This window comes from Pleurodeles waltl, chromosome 6 (genome assembly GCF_031143425.1).
Source record: "Pleurodeles waltl isolate 20211129_DDA chromosome 6, aPleWal1.hap1.20221129, whole genome shotgun sequence".
Classification (NCBI taxonomy): Eukaryota; Metazoa; Chordata; class Amphibia; order Caudata; family Salamandridae; genus Pleurodeles; species Pleurodeles waltl.
This window is the reverse complement of record NC_090445.1, coordinates 713,884,528-713,906,843: the sequence shown is the minus strand read 5'-3', so window position 1 is coordinate 713,906,843 and position 22,316 is coordinate 713,884,528. Positions and strand designations below refer to the sequence as shown.

Here is a 22,316-nt window from a genome sequence, read left to right as displayed (position 1 = left end):
CTTGCACGCTCGGCCTAAAAAGTAAGAGTGCTATATTCTGCTGCCTTTTACCTTTCTCTAGTTTCACTTTAGCTTTTTTGCCTTTCTTTTTACTTTACTTCCTTTATTTGCTTCTTTCCACTCTCTCTTCATAGTTTCTCCCCTTTTTCGGTGATACCTGCGATCCCCTGCGGCCCCATCCTCCATCCCCCACCCAACGCCATGTTTCCTGCCTTCCCGCCTCCTAGCTGAAGGATCCCTCCCTCACCCTCCACTTCTTAATGGTGGCTGCTGCGCAGCTGGCACGCTGAAGGCACACCAAGGGCAAGCCCATCTGTGCCCGGACTGCGCCATGACCCCTGGTTTCTGCACCATCTATTGGTACGACGCAAGCACCCTGCACGCCCTCAACTCCAGAGACTCTGCTGCCTGCCATTGTGCCTCGCCCAAGGACACTCCCAGCTCATTCTCCTGCCACAACAGCAGCTTCACCTGTCCATGCACAACAGGACCACCCGGACACCTCAGATGCATACTAATCAACACCCACTCCTTCATCAAGCATGCAATACAAGCTTGGGACCTCTTCAACTCCACCACCCGATGATCCATTCTTCGCTGAGGCCTGAAACACCACCTCCTCAGCACCAGACATCGCCACTGCCATCCCCGAGGGCTACAAAATCATAAATCAAGATTGCGTCAACCGACCAGGAGGAGGAGTCACCATCAAACACTCTGCCTCACTTCACCAGACCTCCACCGCCAAACACCTGCACTTTCTGATCCTGACAGATCCAAACACCACCCTCCGTGGCACCCTCATCTACCAACCCCCAGGACCCTGCCCACCCATCTAAGAAGCCCTGGCCGATTTAATCGCTCCTTGTGCCCTCACCTCATCAGACTACATACTCCTCGGTGACCTCAACAACCACACCGACCCAAATATCTCAACCCTCATGGACAACTTCACCACCCTTAGACTCAAGCAACTGGTCAACCTCCCTACACACTCAGCAGGACACACCCTCGACCCAGTCTTCTCTGCCACAAACCATTTCACCTTTCACACACCTCTGAACTCCACTGGACCAATCACCACTGCATCCGCTTCACCAAGACAGTCGAACGGCACCAAACACCACCCCTCTCACAGGAACTGGACCAAAGTCACGAAAGCCCAGCTCACCACCGCTTTCAAGCACTCCCCACCACCTGACACCACAGACACCAACGCCTCAGCCCTCAACCTCCACAAATGGATCACTCACTGCAACAAACTAGCCCCCCACTAAGGAAACCTGCCTACATTCAACACCACAAGATCCCAACTGGCTCTCCCCTGACCTCCAAGAATCCAAGGGAGCATGGAGACGACTTGAAAGAAAGTGGAGAAGCAGTAAAGCCCAACAGACCACAAACCCTTCAACAAAGCCATCACATCAAACCACCGACTCATCAGAGCAGCTAGAAAATCGGCCATTCAGGAGAGAATCAACACCAATGCACACAACAGCAAGGAACTCTTCTCCATAGTCAAGGAATTCACAAAACCTGGCACCAACTCCTCCGACATCCCACCCTCCCAGGACCTCTGTAATAAATTTGCCACCTTCTTCCACTAGAAGATACAAGATACAAGATATCTATGAGGGATTTGAAAGCAAAGGCCCCGCCGCCCACCACAGACCCCAGCCACCAACCAATCATGAACCACTGGACACTCCTCACCCCAGAAGACAACCTGAAGCTCATAAACACCATCCACTCCGGGGCACCCTCAGACCGATGCCTCTATCACATCACCATAACACCAACATCCCACCCAAACTATGCCGCACCATCAACCGCTCCATTGAGAACGCAACCTTCCCTAACACCTAGAAACATGCGGAGATAAATCCCCTACTGAAGAAGCCCTCTGCAGACCCAACGGATCTGAAAAACTATAGGCTGATCTCACTGCTCCCTTTTCCAACCAATGTAATTGAGAAAGCAATCAACGCGCAGCCCACCGACTTCATCAAGATCTATTACATCCTCAACCCCTCTGAGTCCAGATTAAGGAGCAACCACAGCACCGAAACCACACTCCTAGCAGCCACGGATGACATCCGCTTTCTAATGGACCATGGCGAGATAGCAGCCCTCATCCTCCTCGACCTCTCCACCGCCTTTGACACCGTCTACAGCACCACCTTGTACACCAGACTACACACGGCATCCGCGGCAAAGCCCTGGAGTGCATCCATTCCTTCATCACCGACCAAACCCAGAGAGTCAGACTCCTACCCTTCACCTTGATGCCAACAGAAACCAGATGCAGAGTGCCCCAGGGATCCTCCCTGAGCCGTACACTCTTCAGCTTCTACATGACCCCACTCGCCAAAATCGTCAGACATCAAGGGCTCAACATCGTCTTACACGCAGACGACACACAGCTCTTTTTATCCCTCACCGACAAACCATCAACTGCCAAAGAGAACTTTCACAACAGAATGAAGGCAGTCCCTGAGCGGATGAGAGACAGCTGCCTAAAGCTCAACTCGGGCAAGATGGAGATCCTCATCCACGCCCCAACCACCACTGCATGGGATGACTCCTGGCGGCCTAGTGCTCTCAGAACTGCCCCCTCTCCTACCGACCAGGCGCGCAACCTGGACATCATCCTCGACTCGTCATTTTTCATGACCCGCCAAGTCAACAGTCTTATCCGCATGCTTCCACACTCTCCGCCTACTCCGGAAAATCTTCAAATGGATACCCATCGATGCAAGGACAGTCACCCACACACTTGTCAGCAGTAAACGTGACTACAGCAACTCTTTCTATTCCGGAATCAACAAGAAACTCCAAACTAGACTTCAGAGAACACAGAACGGCGTGGCCAGACTGATTCTGGACATCCCCCGCCTCAGCCACATCTCCGCCCACCTGAGTAACCTACACTGGCTCCCCGTCAACAAATGCATCACTTTCAAGCTCCTGACACATGCATACAAGGCCCTTCACAACATGACACCTGCCTACCTCAAACACCACCTCTCTGTCTACACACCTTCCAGGCAACTCCACTCTGCTCAACTGGCCCTCCCCACCATCGCCAGGAACAAGAAAAACATGGCCGGAGGAAGAGCCTTCTCTTTTGTCGCCGCACAGGCCTGGAACACGATGCCGCTCCACCTCAGGCAGTCCGCCTCGCCGGCTCAGTTCAGGAAAGACCCTAAGACCTGGCTCTTCGACTGACCAGCATCCCCCCAGCTAGCGCCTTAAGACCCCCAGGTAATAAGCTGCGCTTATATATGCTGATTGATTGATTGATTCAAATGCTTTAATAAACACATTTGTGGACACAGTTGGGCATCACTGGCCTATTTCTTACTGTAAATTATGACACTCTAGAGATTAGCAACTCTGCCAACAGCATGGTACTCTGTGAAACCTTTACAATGTTGACTTACACCACATTCATTTGCATATTTGTAGTCCAGCATTTTAAAGTACCTCAAACTTGATACTTTAAGCATGCTTGCCAGTGCTTTACTGCACTCTTTGCATGAATACATTATGTGGTGCTGCTGTTGTGGCAAAAAGAACACTGTGCCAAAACAGCTGCCAAGTGTCCCTGTGGCAAATGTTTTACTATAAGTCGGTCCTGACCTCTTAACAGACATCACATTGTATTCTGGGTCTTAAAATTATGCTATTAACATTGTAGCTATGGGGACAAACAGCCCAGCAGTAAAGTGCAGTTGGGTAAAAAAAAAACAGGATTACCTAAAGGTATCACACATAGCAAGGGGACACATTACACCTATGGATTCTGTTGGCATATGGAAAGTCTTGTTTTGTGTTTTCATTACTATCCCATGTGCACAGAAGTACTGTCACTGCAAGTTGTATTCAATGTCTAAAGCCTGGGGTGTTTGACAGATGAGCTGCTATCAATATTGACTTGTGAAAAAAGAGTTTTACTCTTTCTCTGTGAGTAAACATGATAGTACATATTGGCCAAGATTGTTATGATCCATTCACATCACCAATCAATGAAAGATGTAAACAAAGCCAAAAGCTCAAATATGATTTTATTATCCCCAGATTATCAAGATCAGAGTTAAACCATGCTTATAAACCATGTACCTTGAATCCAAGCACACAAAAAAGAGAGGAAACAAAAGGACGACAAAACAATATTGTTGTGACATCAGTAAACAACAAATTCAAGCAGAACAATCTTAGACAAGTCTTTCTCACTGGTATATTGAGCAACAAAGGTATATTGTGAAACCCCCTTCTGAATGACATAAAAATGACTCATTCTCTCTCATTTTCTTTTCTTTGAGTGGCATTTTAGTTCTGCAAGTGTTCACCAGTGTTTATATTTTGGAGCTGTTGGGAGCTGTCTTCCTTTCAGTGAGAATTATCAGTTATTATAGGTTTAAACCTAAAACAGGATGGCCTAAAATAGTCATACTGATGTTTAGTTCTGGTACATAATTCAAAATTGGAAGTCCGCAATTATGTAATAGATGGATTTCAGCTTCCCAGTCCTGAGCTATATTACTGTACCTTGTTCAAATGTCATTTCTGTAAGCATTAGAACAAGTGTATTTTCGTTACTCATCACATATTTATGCAAGAATTCAATGTATTAAAAGTCAATTTTCCTCAGCACTCCAAAGTGACTGAATTTGACAACATAGTACCTCAAAATCCTCCTTCAAAAATAAATCTACATAAGCATAATTAAGATCCACCTTGTGGTGTCAGGGTGAATATGTGTGCTCTCCACAATATTAGGGAAGTATCCTTTGAAATAGGCACCACAATGTGTGAGAATGTCTTTCCTCTAGATAAAAATGCATACATTAAAACAAGACAAGCATTTCACAAACGTTATTGTTTTAGACACCTGTTTCTTCCAGACCCCCAGTGCATGTCATCTTTTTCTATCCACCCACTAGCACCTTAATCAGTTCACTTCATTTAATCATGCATAACTTTAATAATGTTAATAGATACTCTGTCATAATTCAAATCCAAATCGGATGTTTTGGAATATTGTATCCTGCTTCCCAGTGTAGCGTAGTTTGTGTCATTTGGTGAATCCACTATGCTTGCTGCTTTCATTTTTATAGTGTGCGACAGGAGCTCTGTAGCTATGGTTCAGTCAAATTTTCCATACAAAAACCTTTTTTTTCATGGTAATAATGTTGATGTTGTTTGACTAATCTGCAACAAATTCCGCTCACCGTTAGAAAAAGTGGGTAAAACATAGCATGTGCAGTTTTTTTGAAGATCTGTGTAGGAGTTAACAAGTAAAGGGGCATCAAAAACATGTCTTTCCCATTCTCATTTCTATAAAAAATGCAGCCTTCAAAACTCAAGGAGTTGAAATGTAGAGGTATTTATGTTCTTTAAACGTATGATCGAGAAATCACTAGTTCTATCAATCACATTTAAATTTTTACTAATTGGCTGAAGGGCTTCAATTTTTTTCCCACAAATTGAAACACACGAATTCACAAAGTATCACAAAATCTAGCACCATAAGGAAAAACGCAGGAAATGGGAAACCTGATGTCCAGTTCTGGCCACAAAGGAGAGTAAAGAGTTAACCAGATGAGTAGGAAAAATGAACAAAAAATGGCAAGAATTGAATTAGTGGAGAGTAAGCTCGTAAATTCGCAAACATTTATAAGCATGTGGCCACCATTTTGCCATCAATCAAGAGTGTCATTTCACAAACTACCGGATTTCCAAAAGAGGATAATATTCATATAAAGCATCAGAGAACGCAAAACTGAGCAGCAGATATATTAAAAGTTCTGCTGCTATCATCCGGAACTGTTGTAAGTGATGATTTTTTATTTTTTTTTCTACGTAGCAGTGGTTTACTCATCTATTATATGGGGCAACCGTGCCACAGTTTAGTGAATATGCTCTAGACAGGCACACAAGCACAAACCTCTTTGAAAAGGTTTTGAATGTGCAAGCACAAAGAGTTGAGCAGTGTCATCCTTGGTGCAGCACCTACACAGAGGCCAGAAAACGAGCGGGATCCCGCGGGATCCCGTTTGTAGCAGCTATTTCTGAGCCAGACCCTGAGACCTGGTCGGCCCAGTGAAATCTGCTGAATTTGTCGTGGTGTCATTTTCCGACAGACACCGAAACACATTTCAGTAGCACCTGCACGTTTATCTGTTTTCTGTTCAGAGAAGCAACCTGCAGGCGACAAGAAGGCTTTCTTATTTTCTCTTGCAGCTGGGACTTTAAAAATAAAAACCTGATTGAAAAGGTCAACAGCCCTCCTCCTTTTGGAGTATCATCCTGGCTAGGCGCTAACTGCAGTTTAACACCTAGACGCCAATGCAATGTAAGGAAACAAAAGCACACAGCTTAACACTTCACAAGTACTTAAGGCAAATTACGATTTGGAGGCATGTTTTTAACTTTGTTCAACGCCCCATGTAAGAGATGTGATTGGACTCTAATAATGCCAGATACATTGTAATTGTAATAGTATTTATATAGCGCTTACTACCCCTGACGAGGCGTCGAAAATCAGTGTGTAGGAGTAATTAAAAAAAAAAAAAAAAGAATGAGTTAAATGGCACATAATTTATTATTTAATAGTGCTTTACTTCACACGCAGAAACAATAAATCCTATATTGTGTGTGTTAATCAATTCACAGAAAACGTTACGTAAGGCAATGAGGGTTATAAGGTTTAGGAGTTGCATAACCTTCATACCTGTAGACGTTTGTTGAGCGCATGGTCAGAAGAAACACAAAGTCGGGAATTTAAACGGAGGGCAGTGGTTGGGGTTTTCTCTACTAAGAAGGTTTTGTTACTACCCAATGGAGCCATTTGTTGCAGACTTAGAATAGTAACAGACTGAGAAAAAAGTAATAAAGATCTAAATTCATGACTTGCAGTTCACAGGTAACTCATTGATGCTAGCTAATACCACACTGTGTGATATTAAAATAATCTATGAACTAGAAGTAACAAAATAATCTATACTATAAGTAACAAAGTGAACTATGCATCATACGCAATAACCTACTTACCTATCGCCATAATATAGAATTGTTTGATTTGCAAATTACACAAAGTGCGTTGCAGCAGGTTAATTAATCGTCTATTCTACTTTATGAGTCAAAACGTTGACGAGGCAAACCATAGATCTCTCCAGCAAGTTTCTTACCCACCAGAGTCATCCTGACATTCTTATTACCCCTGATATTTGCCAGGCACACGCAAATCTCTATAGCAAATGCCTTAACCTATAAGGTATATTAAACTACAGCCTCTTTGTCACCAACAATCGTCCTTGTTATCATTTATTTGTGGCATTTTTTTTTTAAATGTACGGAGCGACTGTCAGACTCTTCTTTCCACTACTCATTCCGCGAGACTCCACCCGCTTTTCTCTGCCGCCCCCTGATCACAGAATTTACGTAGAGATTTGTTTAAATACATTTTTTGCAATTCCAAGACTGCCTGTACCAAATGTTGAGGGGCCGCCCCCGGGCGTTCTTATTAACTTCAGAAATATATTTTTCATTTGTCCGCCTCACCAAGTCGTTAATGCAATCATGGTGGTTTGGTGCCCTCGGGTGGTGTATCGTTGAATGGCAGACGTAAAATCCCCATTAGAAAGCAAAACTGTTCAGTTTATGTGGCTCAATGCATGCTAGTAATGTACTGCAACTGCAAACCTCAGGATTGCATGCGCATCAGTTCAAAATTATACCTTTGTATGAAATGTGACGCGAAACGCCATCAGCGTTTCAGGCACTATGCCATTCAAACTATACGCCCATCTGTATACAGGCCATATCATGTGGGTATACATGCAGCATTTGTTGTTTCTAGATAGACAATTAAATGAAACCAATGTAATGGGTCTCGCGTTTGCTCGAGTTAGAGCTATTAGTGTTGTAAATTCCTAACTGGTCTTTCCTTGCCATATAAATTGAAAATGAAAAGTAAAACAGTTGACACAAGCATACTGATTCAAAGTGCCACGGCTACCATCCACGTGAAGGAGGGACACAAAAGGAAAAATAAGTTTGCTTGCGGTCAAACATATCGGCAAATGTGCAATTATCCATGTAACAGGGTCAATGACCAAGGCGGTAACAATACTGCCCAAAGGAGGGACAAATGTAAAGTACTTACCAATAATTACAAAGGATTTTTGAAAGGCAAGCCCATGATCGAGTTTAGTGATGGGCGCGGTTAAAAGTCCACAGCTAGTTTACAACTTGCCAGAGTGCTTCCACACTCGACTTAAAAACAGTATGGGAACTGTGATGCTGCGCGAAATGGATGTGCGGTGAGTGAACCTGTTGCGGGAGTCAAAGGCGTTTGTGTTGCCCCAGTCTGCACCCCTATGTGGGACAGAAAGCCTTCTAGACACCAGAATTTGTTTTTCTAAAATAAAGAAAGGGGTGGCAACCCACCCTGGCATAGGGCCATGCCCCCAAACCAAAGGGGGCAATTCAGTCTTTCTGCACCCTACCACTGAGCAGCAGAGCAGGAGGTTTGCTCCCAGTCTGCCTCCTGGGGAAAATGGGGGGTTTAAAAGCACACTTACGACCAGGGATTTTAATATGCTCCTCGCTCCCCCCCCCCCCCCCCCCCCCACAAAAAAAAATGTGAAAAATAGTGGGTATCACACCCTGGCATTGAGCCATACCCCCACCCAGAAGGGACAACAGCGTCTTTCTGCACCCCCCCCAGGGGACAGATATGAAATCGGAACCAATTTGAGGTTCAACAGTAATATGGCATCCCCACCTCTGGGGGTGGGGGGAAGGAATTATAGAAAGCCCACTAAACACCCTGGATTTTTAAAAGGGGCAAAAAAGGAGTGAGGGCATCCCACTTTTGTATTGGACCATACCCCAGGCCAAAAAGGGATAACAGATACTATCTGTACCAACCCCTCTGGGCCGTATAGACTTTGCAAGGTCCTTGTTTTGATCTATTTCTATTGAAGGCACTAGGCCCAGAGCCACACAGGTGGGTTTTACGTTTTTACTAGGAGGATTGGGGAAAAGCTGAGTGGTCGGAATTGTATGGATCCCTGCAGATTCCAGAAATTCCCCCCCATAGCATGTGAGGAAAATCGTGTTTTTTTTTTTTTAAAGCCAAATGTTGAGATTTTGCAATGCCTTCAGGGTAAAAGGAAACAAACAAAATGCCATGAGGTTCATGCAAGTCAGATTACCCTAGACTCCTTCGGGTATCAAGTTTTCAGAAATGTCTGTCTTAGGTATGTTTCCCTGGGTGGCACCAAGCCCGGGCTCAAAATCCCCAGCTACCGATATTGCAAAAAAAGGATCAGCTTAGAGTAGAAATATTTTATCTGGCCATGTGGTATTTTGGAGTCATTCCTGTGGTGGGTCCCGGATCCACCCACACAAATGGGTAACATTTTTATCGGGAAAAGCATGGGAATGCTGGATAGTAGGAGAGTTGTTGATCTGGGCAGATTCTAGTACCTTACCTCAGAGAAATGTGAGGCAAATGAGTGGTTTTAGCCAAGGTTTGAGATTTGCAGAGGTTTAGGCTAAAAAAAATATTTGAGAGATCCATGCAAGTCACCCCCACCTCGGCTACCCTGGGTGTTGAGTTTTCAGAAAGGTGTTGTTTTTGCTGGGGGAAATAGGATGTCGCCAGGTTGTGTTTTGAGGCGTTTTGCCCTACAGCTCCTAGGCCTAACACACAAGTGGGGTACATTTTTTTTCGGGACACTTATGGAAACACAAAATAGTAGAGCATTTATTATTTAAAAAAATGGATTTCTCTCCATTTTTGGCTTCCAAATGTAAGCCAGTGTGCACAGAAAAGACATTTTGCAAAATCCTCTCTTAATCATATGATAGTATGGTTAACAACAAATTTAGAGTATCCAAAAAACACCACTGTTCCTAAACTCAGTATTTTGTGCACATTTAAATAATACACAGTTTTTCTTCATTCCCATTTTTAATTCATTATATTTTATCATATGAATTATTATAAGCTGCAGCCAAGTTGTTGGCTCTGGTAATCATGTTTTGGAGAACTTACAAACACTATATTCTGCAACCAGTAGGGTCTTTCCGGCCTAATGGTGCTTTGCTTATATAAATTGGCCATCCCAACCAATATTACAGTTGAAAACGTCACAGATGGCTTTTTTTTCATACTTATTTTCATTATTTTTAATTTCAACTATTACTTTCTTTGCTAAAACCTTGAGGGATCTATAGAGATGATCCCTTGCTTAATTCAATCAATCAATCAGGAATTTGTAAAGCGCACTACTCACCCATGAGGGTCTCAAGGCGCTGAGGTGGGGGGTGGAGGAGGGGGAGGGGGGACGTGCTGCTACTGCTCGAATAGCCAGGTCTTGAGAAGTCTCCTGAAGGTAAGTAGGTCCTTGGTTTGACGCAGGTGGGTGGGAAGAGTGTTTCACGTCTTGGCGGCGAGGTGCGAGAATGATCTGCCGCCGGTTGTAGTTCTGCGGATGGGTGGGATGGTTGTGAGGGTGAGGTTGGTGGAGCGGAGATGCCGGGTCGGAGTGTAGAAGGAGAGCCGTCTGTTGAGGTATTCTGGTCCAGTGTTATGCAGTGCTTTGTGAGCGAGGGTGAGGAGTTTGAAGGTGATTTTCTTGTTGACTGGGAGCCAGTGCAGGTCTCTCAGATGGTCTGTGATGTGGCAGTGGCGGGGGATGTCCAAGATGAGGCGTGCGGAGGCTTTCTGGATGTGTTATAGCCTCTTCTGGAGTTAGGCCATGGTTCCTGCGGAGACAGCATTGCCGTAGTCCAGTTTGCTGCTTACGAGGGCTTGGGTGACTGTTCTTCTGGTTTTGGTGGGGATCCATTTGTAGATCTTTCGGAGCATGCAGAGGGTGTTGAAGCAGGAGGAGGAGATGGTGTTGACTTGCTCGGTCATGGATAATGAGCAGTCCACAATGAATCCTAGGTTGCGTGCGTGGTCGGTGGGAGTAGGAGCGGCTCCGAGAGTGGCAGGCCACCAGGAGCCATCTCATGCGGAGAGGGTGGAGCCAAAGATGAGGACTTCCGTCTTGTCGGAATTGAGTTTGAGGCAGCTGTTCTTTATCCATTCGGCGATGGCCTTCATTCCTTCGTGGAAGTTGGCCTTGGCGGAGTCCTTGGTGAGGGAGAGGATCAGCTGAGTGTTGTCGGCGTATGAGATGATGTTGACGTTGTGGGATCGGGCGATGTTAGCGAGTGGGGCCATGTAGACGTTGAAGAGGGTCAGGCTGAGGGACGAACCCTGTGGTATGCCGCAGATGATTTTGGTGGCCTCCGAGCGGAATGGGGGGAGGTGGAATCTCTGGGTTCTGCCGGTGAGAAAGGAGGTGACCCAGTCCAAGGCTCTGTCACAGATTCCTGCATTGCTGAGGCGTGAGCGTAGTGTGTGGGGGCAGATGGTGTCGAACGCGGCCGAGAGGTCCAGGAGGAAGAGGGCCGCGGTTTCGCCGCTGTCCAGTATGGTTCTGATGTCTTTGGTGGTGGCGATGAGGGCAGTTTGGCTACTATGGTTGCGGTGGAATCCGGATTGGGAAGGGTCCCGGGTGCTGTTCTCCTCAAGGAAGCGGGTTAGTTGTTTGTTGACAGCCTTCTCAATTCAGAATTGTATCTAGTTTTCAGAAATGTACAGATTTCTCGCAACACCCATGGGTTTCATGCCTGTTTCCTTCATAAGATTCAAGCAGGCTTAAATCGCTAAAAATAGGAACACTGGACTACCTATTAGGAAAGCAGAAAAACTATGGTAGAAAAAAATCTGTTTCTTGATACAACTCTGCTTGTCCATGAACCCTGAGAAGATGGTGATAGTTGCACAGTAAACCTTTTGTTGATGCTAGTTTTGGAAAAAAAAATCCCCCCCAAACAAGCAGCTATATTTTTGTTCCCTCCATTGGACTCCACAAACCCTGAGTGCCTTTAGACCCCCCAGGGTGATACAAAAAAATGGTACAAATTTGACACGGAAATCTTATTTGGAAAAAAGGTTATGAAGGGCCAGGCGTGAAGTAGTCCAAATATAAAAAAGCACTCCAACATGGTGTGAAAAAGCCTCAGCAGTTGGTGGATTAAGTACTCCTACGTTTCATTACCTACATCCCAAAACCATAAGAACCACACCAAGCTTTTGTGAAAAATGGATGCAAAAATCAACAAGCAGGACCACTGACACATTACGTTTTTATTCATCATTGCCTCATACATGAATCTTAATTGTATACAATATATTTCATCCTTATTATGTTCACCGTGGCCTCTTATTCGGTCCACTTATGTTATATCTTCATTGTTTGCAGAGTAGTCTCCTGTACCGTATGTTCACTGTATAGCAACCCACTAAATGTTAACTTTGCAAGAAACTCTGGTTCTTTTACTGTATGCACTGAGGCTTTCTATATCAAGAAGCTTCTTGTACAATGTCATCGCTGTATTTACAACTGCCTCCTATACTGTATCTCCACCGTATGCACTACTGCCTCGTATAATTTATCAACACCATTTGCACCGCTTCCTTTACTGTCTTCACTGTATGCACCACTGCCTCATTTAGTGTATTTATACCATATGCACCGCTTCCTTTACTGTCTTCACTGTATGCACCACTGCCTCCTATAGCATATTTATACCATATGCAACGCTTCCTTTAGTGTTTTCATTGTATGCATTACTGCCTCCTATAGCATATCTATACCATATGCACCGCTTCCTTTACTGTCTTTACTGTATGCACCACTGCCTCCGATATTATCCTCACTGTACGCACCAGTGCCTCCAATATTCGCCTCCTATTTTATCTGTACTGTATGCACCACTGCCTCCCACACCGTCTCTACACTATGCAGTACTGCCTCTTGCTCTGTATCTTTATCGTATGCAGCTTTGCCTCCTACACTGTATCTTGATTATGTACCACCGCCTCCTGTACTGTATCTTCACCATATGCAGAGCATCCTTTACGTCTTCACTATATGCACCTCTGCCTCCTATATTATCCTCACTGTATGCACCTCTGCCTCCTAAATTGCATTCAATGTGTGCACCATTGCTTTCTATAATTTCTCTACAATGTATGTGCTACTGCCTCCTATAATATATCTTCACCACATGCGCCACTACCTCCTACTGCGGCATCTTCTCATCCACCACTGCATCCTACACTGTCCTCGCTGCAAGCATCACTGCTTCCTTCACTGTGCCATCGTGAACCACTGGCTGGTATACTGTAGTGTAGGGTGACCAGATTTTGAAGAGCAAAAAACGGGACAGGTCAGACATAAAAGAAGGACCAACGAGTTTACACTCACTTTTATATCTGGCCTGTCCCGTTTTTTTGCGTAGCTTTGTGAATGTGTGCCTATACATGTGTGTGTTCACACACACACACACACACACACATATATATACATATACATACACAAACACTTACAAGACTATACATATAAAATTAGCTATGGCTTGACCTCCCACCCTGCACCCCCAACCCGCCCCCACCCACTTCTCTAGGCTCCTCACTCCATCTCTCTGCTGGGAGCAGACAGGGGACTGTGTTGCCTGACAGTAACAGATAAATTACTTGATTATTGGATACTTTGTAGGCATCTGTTAAAGGAGATCCTACCTTTAACTTATGCTTTCCTAGATAATCTGACCTTTGTCCCAAAAACCGGGACATTTATGTAATATTTTGACCTTTGTCCCAAAAACCTGGACATTTATTTAAATTTAAGAGAAGCGTCGAGACACCGGGACAGTCCTCTAAAAACCGGGAGTGTCCGGGGAAATCCGGGACGTCTGGTCACCCTAATACTGTATTTACTGTATGCACCACCAATCCCAAAACAGGATCTTCACTGGACACAGCGTCTGCTCTATATAGTCTCTTCACTCCGTGAGCCACCTCCTGTAACTTTCCATGAGCATGTGTGTGACACTGGTTCCCAATCTCTATCTGTTCACTTGGCCGCGCTGGATTGCCAGTACACTGGATTCTTAGGGTCTGCCTCACGGCTTTGTGTACTTTCTTCTTTCCATGAGAGCGGAGGCCAGTCCACAATACTCTAGTTTCACCACATGCTTAATCTAGCAGCGGCGAAGTTGTCGTTTCAATCTAATTTTAAGCAAAAATCCGAGCCTCCTCTTCTGCGTGCCCTTCCGGAGCTCCCCCACTTCCCCGCCCCCAAAAATAATAGCCCCCTTTCCAGAACACCCACACTGAGCCAGGGCCTGCCACAGGCCTGGAATAGGAGCCAAGCTGGCCCCGGATCCGCTAAATGAAATACCGCGAACACTAACACTGCGGCTCGGCCCCTCTCAGGACAGCTGGCAACCATTAACAGGCAAGCAAGAAAAATACAATCCGCACTTTAAAAAAAAATAAACACGAACTGAAACATAACATTGAAGGAGATGTTTAGAAGCAGATGAAATGCAGTGTGTGGCGGTGGTATGAGGAACCAGCTCTGCCCCATGGGCCCATGTGCCTGTAAAATGAGCTGCGTTTCCGCAGCAGCTGCCAGCGCACACCCACGGACATTTCACGCACAATAAACTGGGGAAATCAATTAAACACAAAATAAACAAGTCCCGAAACCTCCCTGTGTGAAAAGATTGTTCAAAGAAAATACAATCACAGTGACTAGAGGGGATATCTATGGCTGCGATTTTATCAGGTGATCAGACATAAAAAAAAAAAAAAAGATAAGATCATCATGCCTACCTATGGTAGAAGCACACACTAAACGCTCCTCTTTAATGGATCGACAGCCAATGACACTACCCACTAAAAGAACTACCCAAGACTTTACAGTGTACACAACGCACTGAAATGACAATATTTAATAGTGCAAAATGTGAAGACATCAACATCTGCGAACACATGCTCAAGGGACGCCCATTCATGGAACAAGAGCAGATGGCATCTCAATGTGTGCGCTCATGCACAATAAAGTACAGCCTTCAAAGGAATGACAGCTGATGACATCAAAATATGGGCACCAGACCGAACACTTTCAATGAAATTACTACTGGTGATACTACTAAATGTTCCCACACAATAGAAGAAATGTAGGGAGACTGAAAGGCTGCCTGTCTCGTGTGGACGCACGATGTGACATCATCGGAAACACACGCTGCTCTTTAATTGTGGGTGCACACTGATGTCATTAGCTGCCTTTCAGGAGATTGCACTTCCTGTGCAGGTACACACAGCGATCTATTCTTCGGACGTTTCATTACATATTCTGACAGTGTGAGGGCACATTGTGATGTCACCAGCTTTTCTTTCCTTAAAAGATGTCCTCTTTAAGGCTGTCGTGTTAAGAATGTCCTCTTTAAGGCTGTCGTGTTAATGCTGGCGCACATTATGTCACTAGCTATGGTTCCATTAAGGAGGTTTGTTTAGTGAAGTGCAGGCGTATACTGGGATGTCATAAGCCAACGTTCTCTTATATGTTGCCCTTTTACAGTGCGCACTTTGAGATGTCATCAGCAGCCCTTGTATGTCGAAGTGTTCACATTTGTAGAGCGCAAACCTAGCTGAGGAGCATGGAGCACTGAATAGGGGGACATGGCCCCTGGGAAGATGTAATTATAGACGGAAGGAGAAAGATAGATTGATGGGCCGGGACAGCGGTCCTTGAAGAAGTGGCTCTTGAACGTTTTATGAAGTAAAGAAGTTTTGGTGCTGATCAGATATTGAAAGAGGTGCTGGTCCAGATCCTTTCAGCATGAAGAGAGAATGCCAGCCTCCTGTTTTTTTGATCTCCGTGCAATGTTTTGTCTCCTATCTGGTGTTAGCCGGGCTCCTGAGCTGGTGCTGTCCCTCAGGCATGGTTAGTTTGTTTGCCTTGAAAGCCGGTGTCTTGAAGAGAGGGATTTAAGTGATGCAACTCATCTGGAAGATGAGTCAGGCTGGAAGGAGAAGCCAGTGCAAGTACTTTAACATGGGTGGGTGGGGGCTTGATGAGCTGTGCTGCTGCACGCAGGATACCTTTTCAGGGGTGCCACAATGTTACTGGGAAGATTGTTTGAGCAAGGTGTTGCTTCCATCCATATATGGAGAAGCTGAAGGCTTAATTGGTCGAGGGTGAATTCCAGAGTTTTGGCATGGTCTGCCAACTTGGGGGGTGAGGGAAGTTAGAAGGGTGAAGCCTTTTAGATTTGTATTGGAGAGTTAGTCCATGAGGAATAACATCTTTGTGGGTTTAACTTGAGGACGTGATTTGATATTCAAGACAGGAGGGGTTTGAAGCAAGATCTGAGCCTCTACAGATCGCTGGGTGAGGATATTTTTGGGTAATGATAGACAGCATCTGTATATTGATGGATCTTGACGCTTATCTCTCCAAGAATGGTTCCATTATGTTCAATGTATAGGTTAAAAAATATGGGAGAACAAATACAGCCCTAGAGTACCACATACGAGATAGGCAGTGTCCCTGATTTTGTGGAACCTATTTGCATGACCTGTCCCAGATGGTGAGGATTTGAACAGTTTGAAGATAGAGCCACAAAAATCCCATGCACATTTTCATGTTATTGGTCATAGCTGGACGACTGACGTTGCTGAAGGCTGCAGAGGAGTCAAACAGGACAAGGAGGCATGGTTCATGCCTGTTGTTGAGGATGAGGGCTTTCTTTACTACCTGAAGCATGACTTTCTCAGTGCTGAAGCGTTGTCTGAGCCCTGATTAGATGTCTTGTAGGAGGTTATTCTTGCTAATGTGCTTCGAAAGCTTGATGGTGACTGCTTTCTCGATTATTTTCTCTATGGATTAAGAGTAGGGAATAGGGCAAAGGTTGGGGAGGTCTCCAGGGTACAGGCATGATTTTTATAGTTTAGGAAGAATTTCATCTTTCTTAAGGACTTCTGGAATTTTCCTTGGTGCAGAGAGGTGTTGATGATGTGGAGAAGGGACGCGAGTCTTTCCTTGGAGTGAATTCACGATGGAAGAAGAAGGGCTGTCATTTTCATAGGAAGTCGCCTTTAGAGAGTTCTGAATATTGATGGTGATTATTAGAGATGCATGTCTGTGCAAAGAGAACAGTTTTTTTTTCTTTTCACTGGATGGCCCCTTTATAGTAATCACCATCAGTGCCAGCAATGTCATTTACACTACGAGTCTTCTTATGACTCTCCCACTTTAACCCACCTCCTGTGCCTCAAATCGGACTTCCAAACCAACACGTTTATGATTCTTTCTTACAACCCCATTCTTTCACAAGTTTTGACAACTCCACATTCCTAGTGCTATATTTTTAAATTTGGGAATTATACTCAACACCATTAAAAAAAACACTGGAATAACTACAGTTAAAATCAAGCGTGACAAAGCTAAAAGATCTGTCCTCAACAAGCTGGTGGATTTTTTTTTTGCGCATCTTATTTTTAGAAACAAAACATAAAAAAGAAAACATGATCAATCAAGTTTCATACACGCCATAAATGTTATAGCATAAACCAAGCTCATGTATAAATAAAATGGAGCTACACATTTACTTCTTTTTATCATAATCAAATCACTGAACAACCAAACGTAGCAGTAAAAAATAATGCATTTTCATGTCAACGGGAATCAACAAATATCAACTATTAGCAGCAGCCAGGGCGGCCACTGGGGTTTCAAGTCGTCCCTCGCATCCAGGTTCCTGATGTATTTATAGGGTTGCAAAAACATTGTAAATAGTCCCAATCTCATGCTGAGATTTTATTGGCTGTCTATAATAAAAATAAAAAAAAAAAAGCAAGCGCAGTCTCCCATGCTTGCTTTTCATTTTCCCCCCATTGGGCCAGGTCCCGGGGGCATCCCCAAAATAAACATGGCACATACCATTACCCTAACCCCTAGCCTTGGTCCAGAGGGTCCCCTGGGACACCATGAGGGCTAAAAAAAATATATTTGTTGAAAATTCACTGCAAAATTTGCAAATCTTCATGAATTTCACAGTGGATTTAAAAAAAAAAACGAAAAAACAACAAGTGCAGTCTCTCACGCTTGCTTTTTATTTTGTGCCCTGGTGGGCCAGGTCCTGGAGGCACTCCCAAAATAAAGGGTGGTGGTTGCACTGTCCTTTCTTCCCATTTCCCCCCTCCCCCTACTAAGGCTTAATAAAGTCCAAGAGACCACCAGCTCGCTCGGGCTGAAGATTATAGTATCGAGCAGACCACATAGACCCATCCCCGGGCCCTGAGGTCCACCGCCTCCCTGGGGTAAGAAATACCAAGTGAAAGGGGGGCCCAATGGACCTCCCCTCCACCCCCTCCAACCCCCCCATCCCGGCCCCAAAGACCACCACCTCCCTCGTGCTACATTTTGTAATATGCAGAGGGTGTGCAGACCCCCCCCTCCGGACCCCAGGGACCACCACCTCCCCGGGGCAAGATAGAGGAAAATCAGTAGGGGGGACTGGGGACCACCACCTCCCCGGTGCTACAATAATGTAGTATGTGGGGGGCTCATGGACCACCTCAGGCCTCGGGGACCACCACCTCCCCAGGGCCAAATGTCGAAAATTTGTTTGCGGGGGCACACGACCCGCCTTCTACCGGAGCTCTGGGCACCACCACGTCCCCGGGTAGAATTGCAAAGATGGATGGGGCCATACATGGCCCAGTGGACCACCACCCCCAAGGGCTGGCTCCTTCTACCTCCTGAGGTGCCCACCCTCAGGAGGAAGCTGTTTACTTTTGCTTGGCGGGAGCTGATAGCTCCCACTAAGCAAAACCGAACACTCTGTTTTCAGCAAGCGGGAGCTCAAGTTGAAGCTCCACTACTGTAAAGTACTAATCATCCAAAGTTCCTGCGCATGGTGAGGGCAAAGCAAGTGATTTTTCTCTGCATTTAGACCTTGAAAAAGTTATCGGTAAACCTCGATGGAGGTGTTTGAGCGGGCGCAAGATGTAGTTTCCTTAGGGCATGAGTTATAGTTACTTGAAATAACTCTAGCTATAACAGCTGAATTTCTATGGTTTTGTACATTTAAAATCTGAGCCTAACTATAATGTCCTAGTAACCCTTGTTTTTTTTGGTGAATTTCTACATTTTGTTTTAAATTCTATTTCCTAACCATTACGTCCCTGTAATGTTTTAGTTTTTTTGCAGTGAAAATATATATATATAAACACATATACACACATATATATTGTGTCCAGCAAAAATGTCTCAGTTAAAGAGCCTAATCTCTAGCTGGGCGGCCTCGGTGCAGCGGGGACGGAGCTCCCTCGCTAAAAATCCACAACCATTTCTCCCCAAAGAAGAGAAGCACCGTAGCCTTAACGTACAGCTGTGTGGGGCACTTTACTTTCCTTTGTTGTCCTGACGCGTTTCGGCGTTAGCGTTAATCATAGGCCTATGAAGTGTCCCACACAGCTGTACGTTAAGGCTACGGTGCTTCTCTTCTGGGGAGAAATGGTTGTGGATATATATATATATATATATATATATATATATATATATATATATATAAAAAACACACACAAACGCACATATATACATATAGAAATAGAAATATATAACCTGAGGCAGGTGGGCCAGCTAAAGTGATCTCTAGATCGCATCTAAAACGGCACTATCGTTATGTAACAAGCAATTTCCGCACAATCTCCCTTCTTCCTGCTTTAGTCTTGGAATCCACTCCAGTCAAGCAGAATCCAAGCTGGGTTCACCAGGAGTCCTCAGACCATGTTGACAAATTCCAAGTCATTTCTCATCAGGCACAGAACAGTCAATCTGTCCTTCGGGCTGTCTTTTATGCTGGCTGTCCTAGTTCTTTTGCATCTGTCTTTAGCAGTGAACCGCACAGACCACAGCCTCCTTCTGAAGCACCTGCATAAGGGCTCAAAGGCACTTTGCTGAATCAGTACTGCTCTCTCCTCAGTTTGAGTAGTACTCATACTGTGGTGATGCCTCCAGGGGTCAAGCCTTCGACCGGTAGCATCTCACAAGGCTCCTCTTGATTATGTAGCAGTTTAATGTTTTTAAAGCGTACATTCATCCTCTTTGTGCATTTAATAAGGTCACAAGATTTTAGCTTCTATCTGCATGCCTCTGATAACCAGGGCCTTTTCTATTTGGATGAGACCACGGGCTTTGAAGACACAATTTTCATCCGTTTATGTTGGATGTGTGTGGCTGTGCGACCAGTAAGTGGCTCAAACTCAATCCTGAGAAGACAGATCCTTGTTGAATGTGTCAAAGAAGACCTCTCAACCTTATTTTTTGTGTCCTAGCCTGGTCTCTACCCCTCTCCCAGGGAAGCGGAGAATCTTGGGTTCGCAAGACACTGATCACCATCCCTTGATGACCACATTGGTGGTATCTTATGCTTGTTTCATCTATCTCCAGATTACTGTAAATCCTATCATGCCTGATAACCTAGAGCATGGTATCTGTGGTCTCCAAAGTGATTTGGTTCTACAATTCCTGGTTCTGAACCAGGTATGAGCATTTCCATGCAGTACCATAAGGATCGTATGCCTAGGATATCATTCAAATACTGAACCTGTTAAAACCCTTGCAATAGGTGACCTCCTTCCATGGGTACCGCTCTTGAAGGTTACAGAATATCTATTATATCAAGTCGGCGCAGACTCTGTCATCCTCCAGTCTAAACTCTCCTCCTATTACTCACCCTGAGAAAAAACAATTGTGCCATCCAACTAAGCAAGCTATGTGCTACAAAAGGGAATGGGGATCCAAGCTACCTCCAAACATTACAATTCCTGGCACAAAAACAAGGAAAGTGTCATACACATCTTCAAGCTTGCAACAAAAATTATCACTGAAATCACCTACCTAGAAGCAGTGAATACTAGTAGACAGGGTTGGGTCGAGCACCAGATTTAGTCTGATCACTACGAATTCTACTGGCGTACTGTGTTCATCTCACCCGAACTCTTAAGAGCAAATTATAGTGCAGAGCAAATTACAGTGCAGTGCACAGCAAGCCTTACTGAAGGCAAGTACAATGTGTATCACGAAACATAGTCAATGTCGACTGCTGAATTAGTGTGGCTTTATCGGGAAAGTGATCAGTTATTAGCCACAATGAAAATGTACGTTTTAAGTGGCTTCAATTTTGGGCCAAAAGAAAGAGCATCAATACCCAGAGAAAGTAATAGGGTCAGAGTGAGAAGCAGGAGACCGGTGTGAAATTATCAACTACTGTCACTACATCAGGCCAACACAAAGAGAAATCTGAATTCTTGTACAGTTGTGAAGCAGCACTCTGGAAAAGAGGCTCGATTCCACACACCTACCTCCAGAACATGTGCAGGCTTTTCCAGCGATGCCTCAGTAAGGAAGTCTTCAATAGACTTGGCCAGACCACCATCCGACTTTGCTGGACCCTCGTCATTCTTACTTGGTAAGCATGCAGCCGCCTCTTTCACTGCAGGGTCCGTGTCACTGGTCCCTGTTTGCTTCTGCAGCAGCTTTTGCAATTTGCGCTCCCTGCGGAGGTCTTTGGCTTTCCGGCAAGGCGGGCGGCTGGTATCAGCCCCTTTGCCTATGGAAAAAGAGAAGTGTGATACTTCACATGGCAATAACATCCAACCAACAAATCTGCAGAAATTCAATTACTAAACAAAATCCCCAACATTCTGAACATCAAACTACAGAATGTTAAGCACTGAAGCTAAACAGGTGCCCTGTTCACCCCCACCGATGATGCCAGGTCAACTGGAAGCATGTGACATGAGTCATGGAAGTGGCAAGTGGCTCCAGTAATGCCTCCTAAGGAAGATGTATAGGCAGCCCACCATGATAAGGAACCTCAGTGCACGACCGCCACACTGCTATGAGGCTGCCGTACAGAAAAGCACGAATGGCATTTAAAGGCTTATTATGAATATTTAGAGCGGATGTTATAACACATGAAACCGCTCATGTCGGTTTTAGAAGGCTACAACACTCTTTATTTAGGATGCCTTGGGATGGAGAACATTGCTAAAACAAAGTAAAAACAAAGCAACAATGTGAACAGAAACAGTTCATAACTTAGGTCCCCTTAGGAGCGCTCCACTCCCTCTATTTAGCAAAGCAGTGATCAGATTGGAGGCACCCTTGGAGGTTATTGAGTAGATTGGTTGGTGAGTAACTGGGTAAACGTCATATGCATTTAGATGGTCCGAGATCCAACGTGCCAGAAACTTTTCAACAAGTTTAGCCACCACTGATAACATGGTAAAACGCATACAGTTGCACTCCACGAATACAGTTGGACTCATCGTTCACATTCAGGCATTCTTGAGAAGAGACTTGATTAACCCTTAATGCCAGCCC

The 22,316-nt window shown here is 44.8% G+C and overlaps 1 protein-coding gene across 6 annotated transcripts in view; it reads right to left on the bottom strand.

Moving 5' to 3' along the window:
- The window catches only part of ATE1 (arginyltransferase 1), a 412,370-nt gene that overhangs the window by 219,129 nt on the left and 170,925 nt on the right, over positions 1-22,316 (bottom strand). For all 6 annotated transcript variants that reach the window (XM_069239196.1, XM_069239195.1, XM_069239197.1 and 3 more), the window contains exon 6: positions 21,293-21,540. In XM_069239196.1, the coding sequence (XP_069095297.1) occupies positions 21,293-21,540 (248 nt within the window). The remainder of the gene's footprint in view (positions 1-21,292; positions 21,541-22,316) is intronic.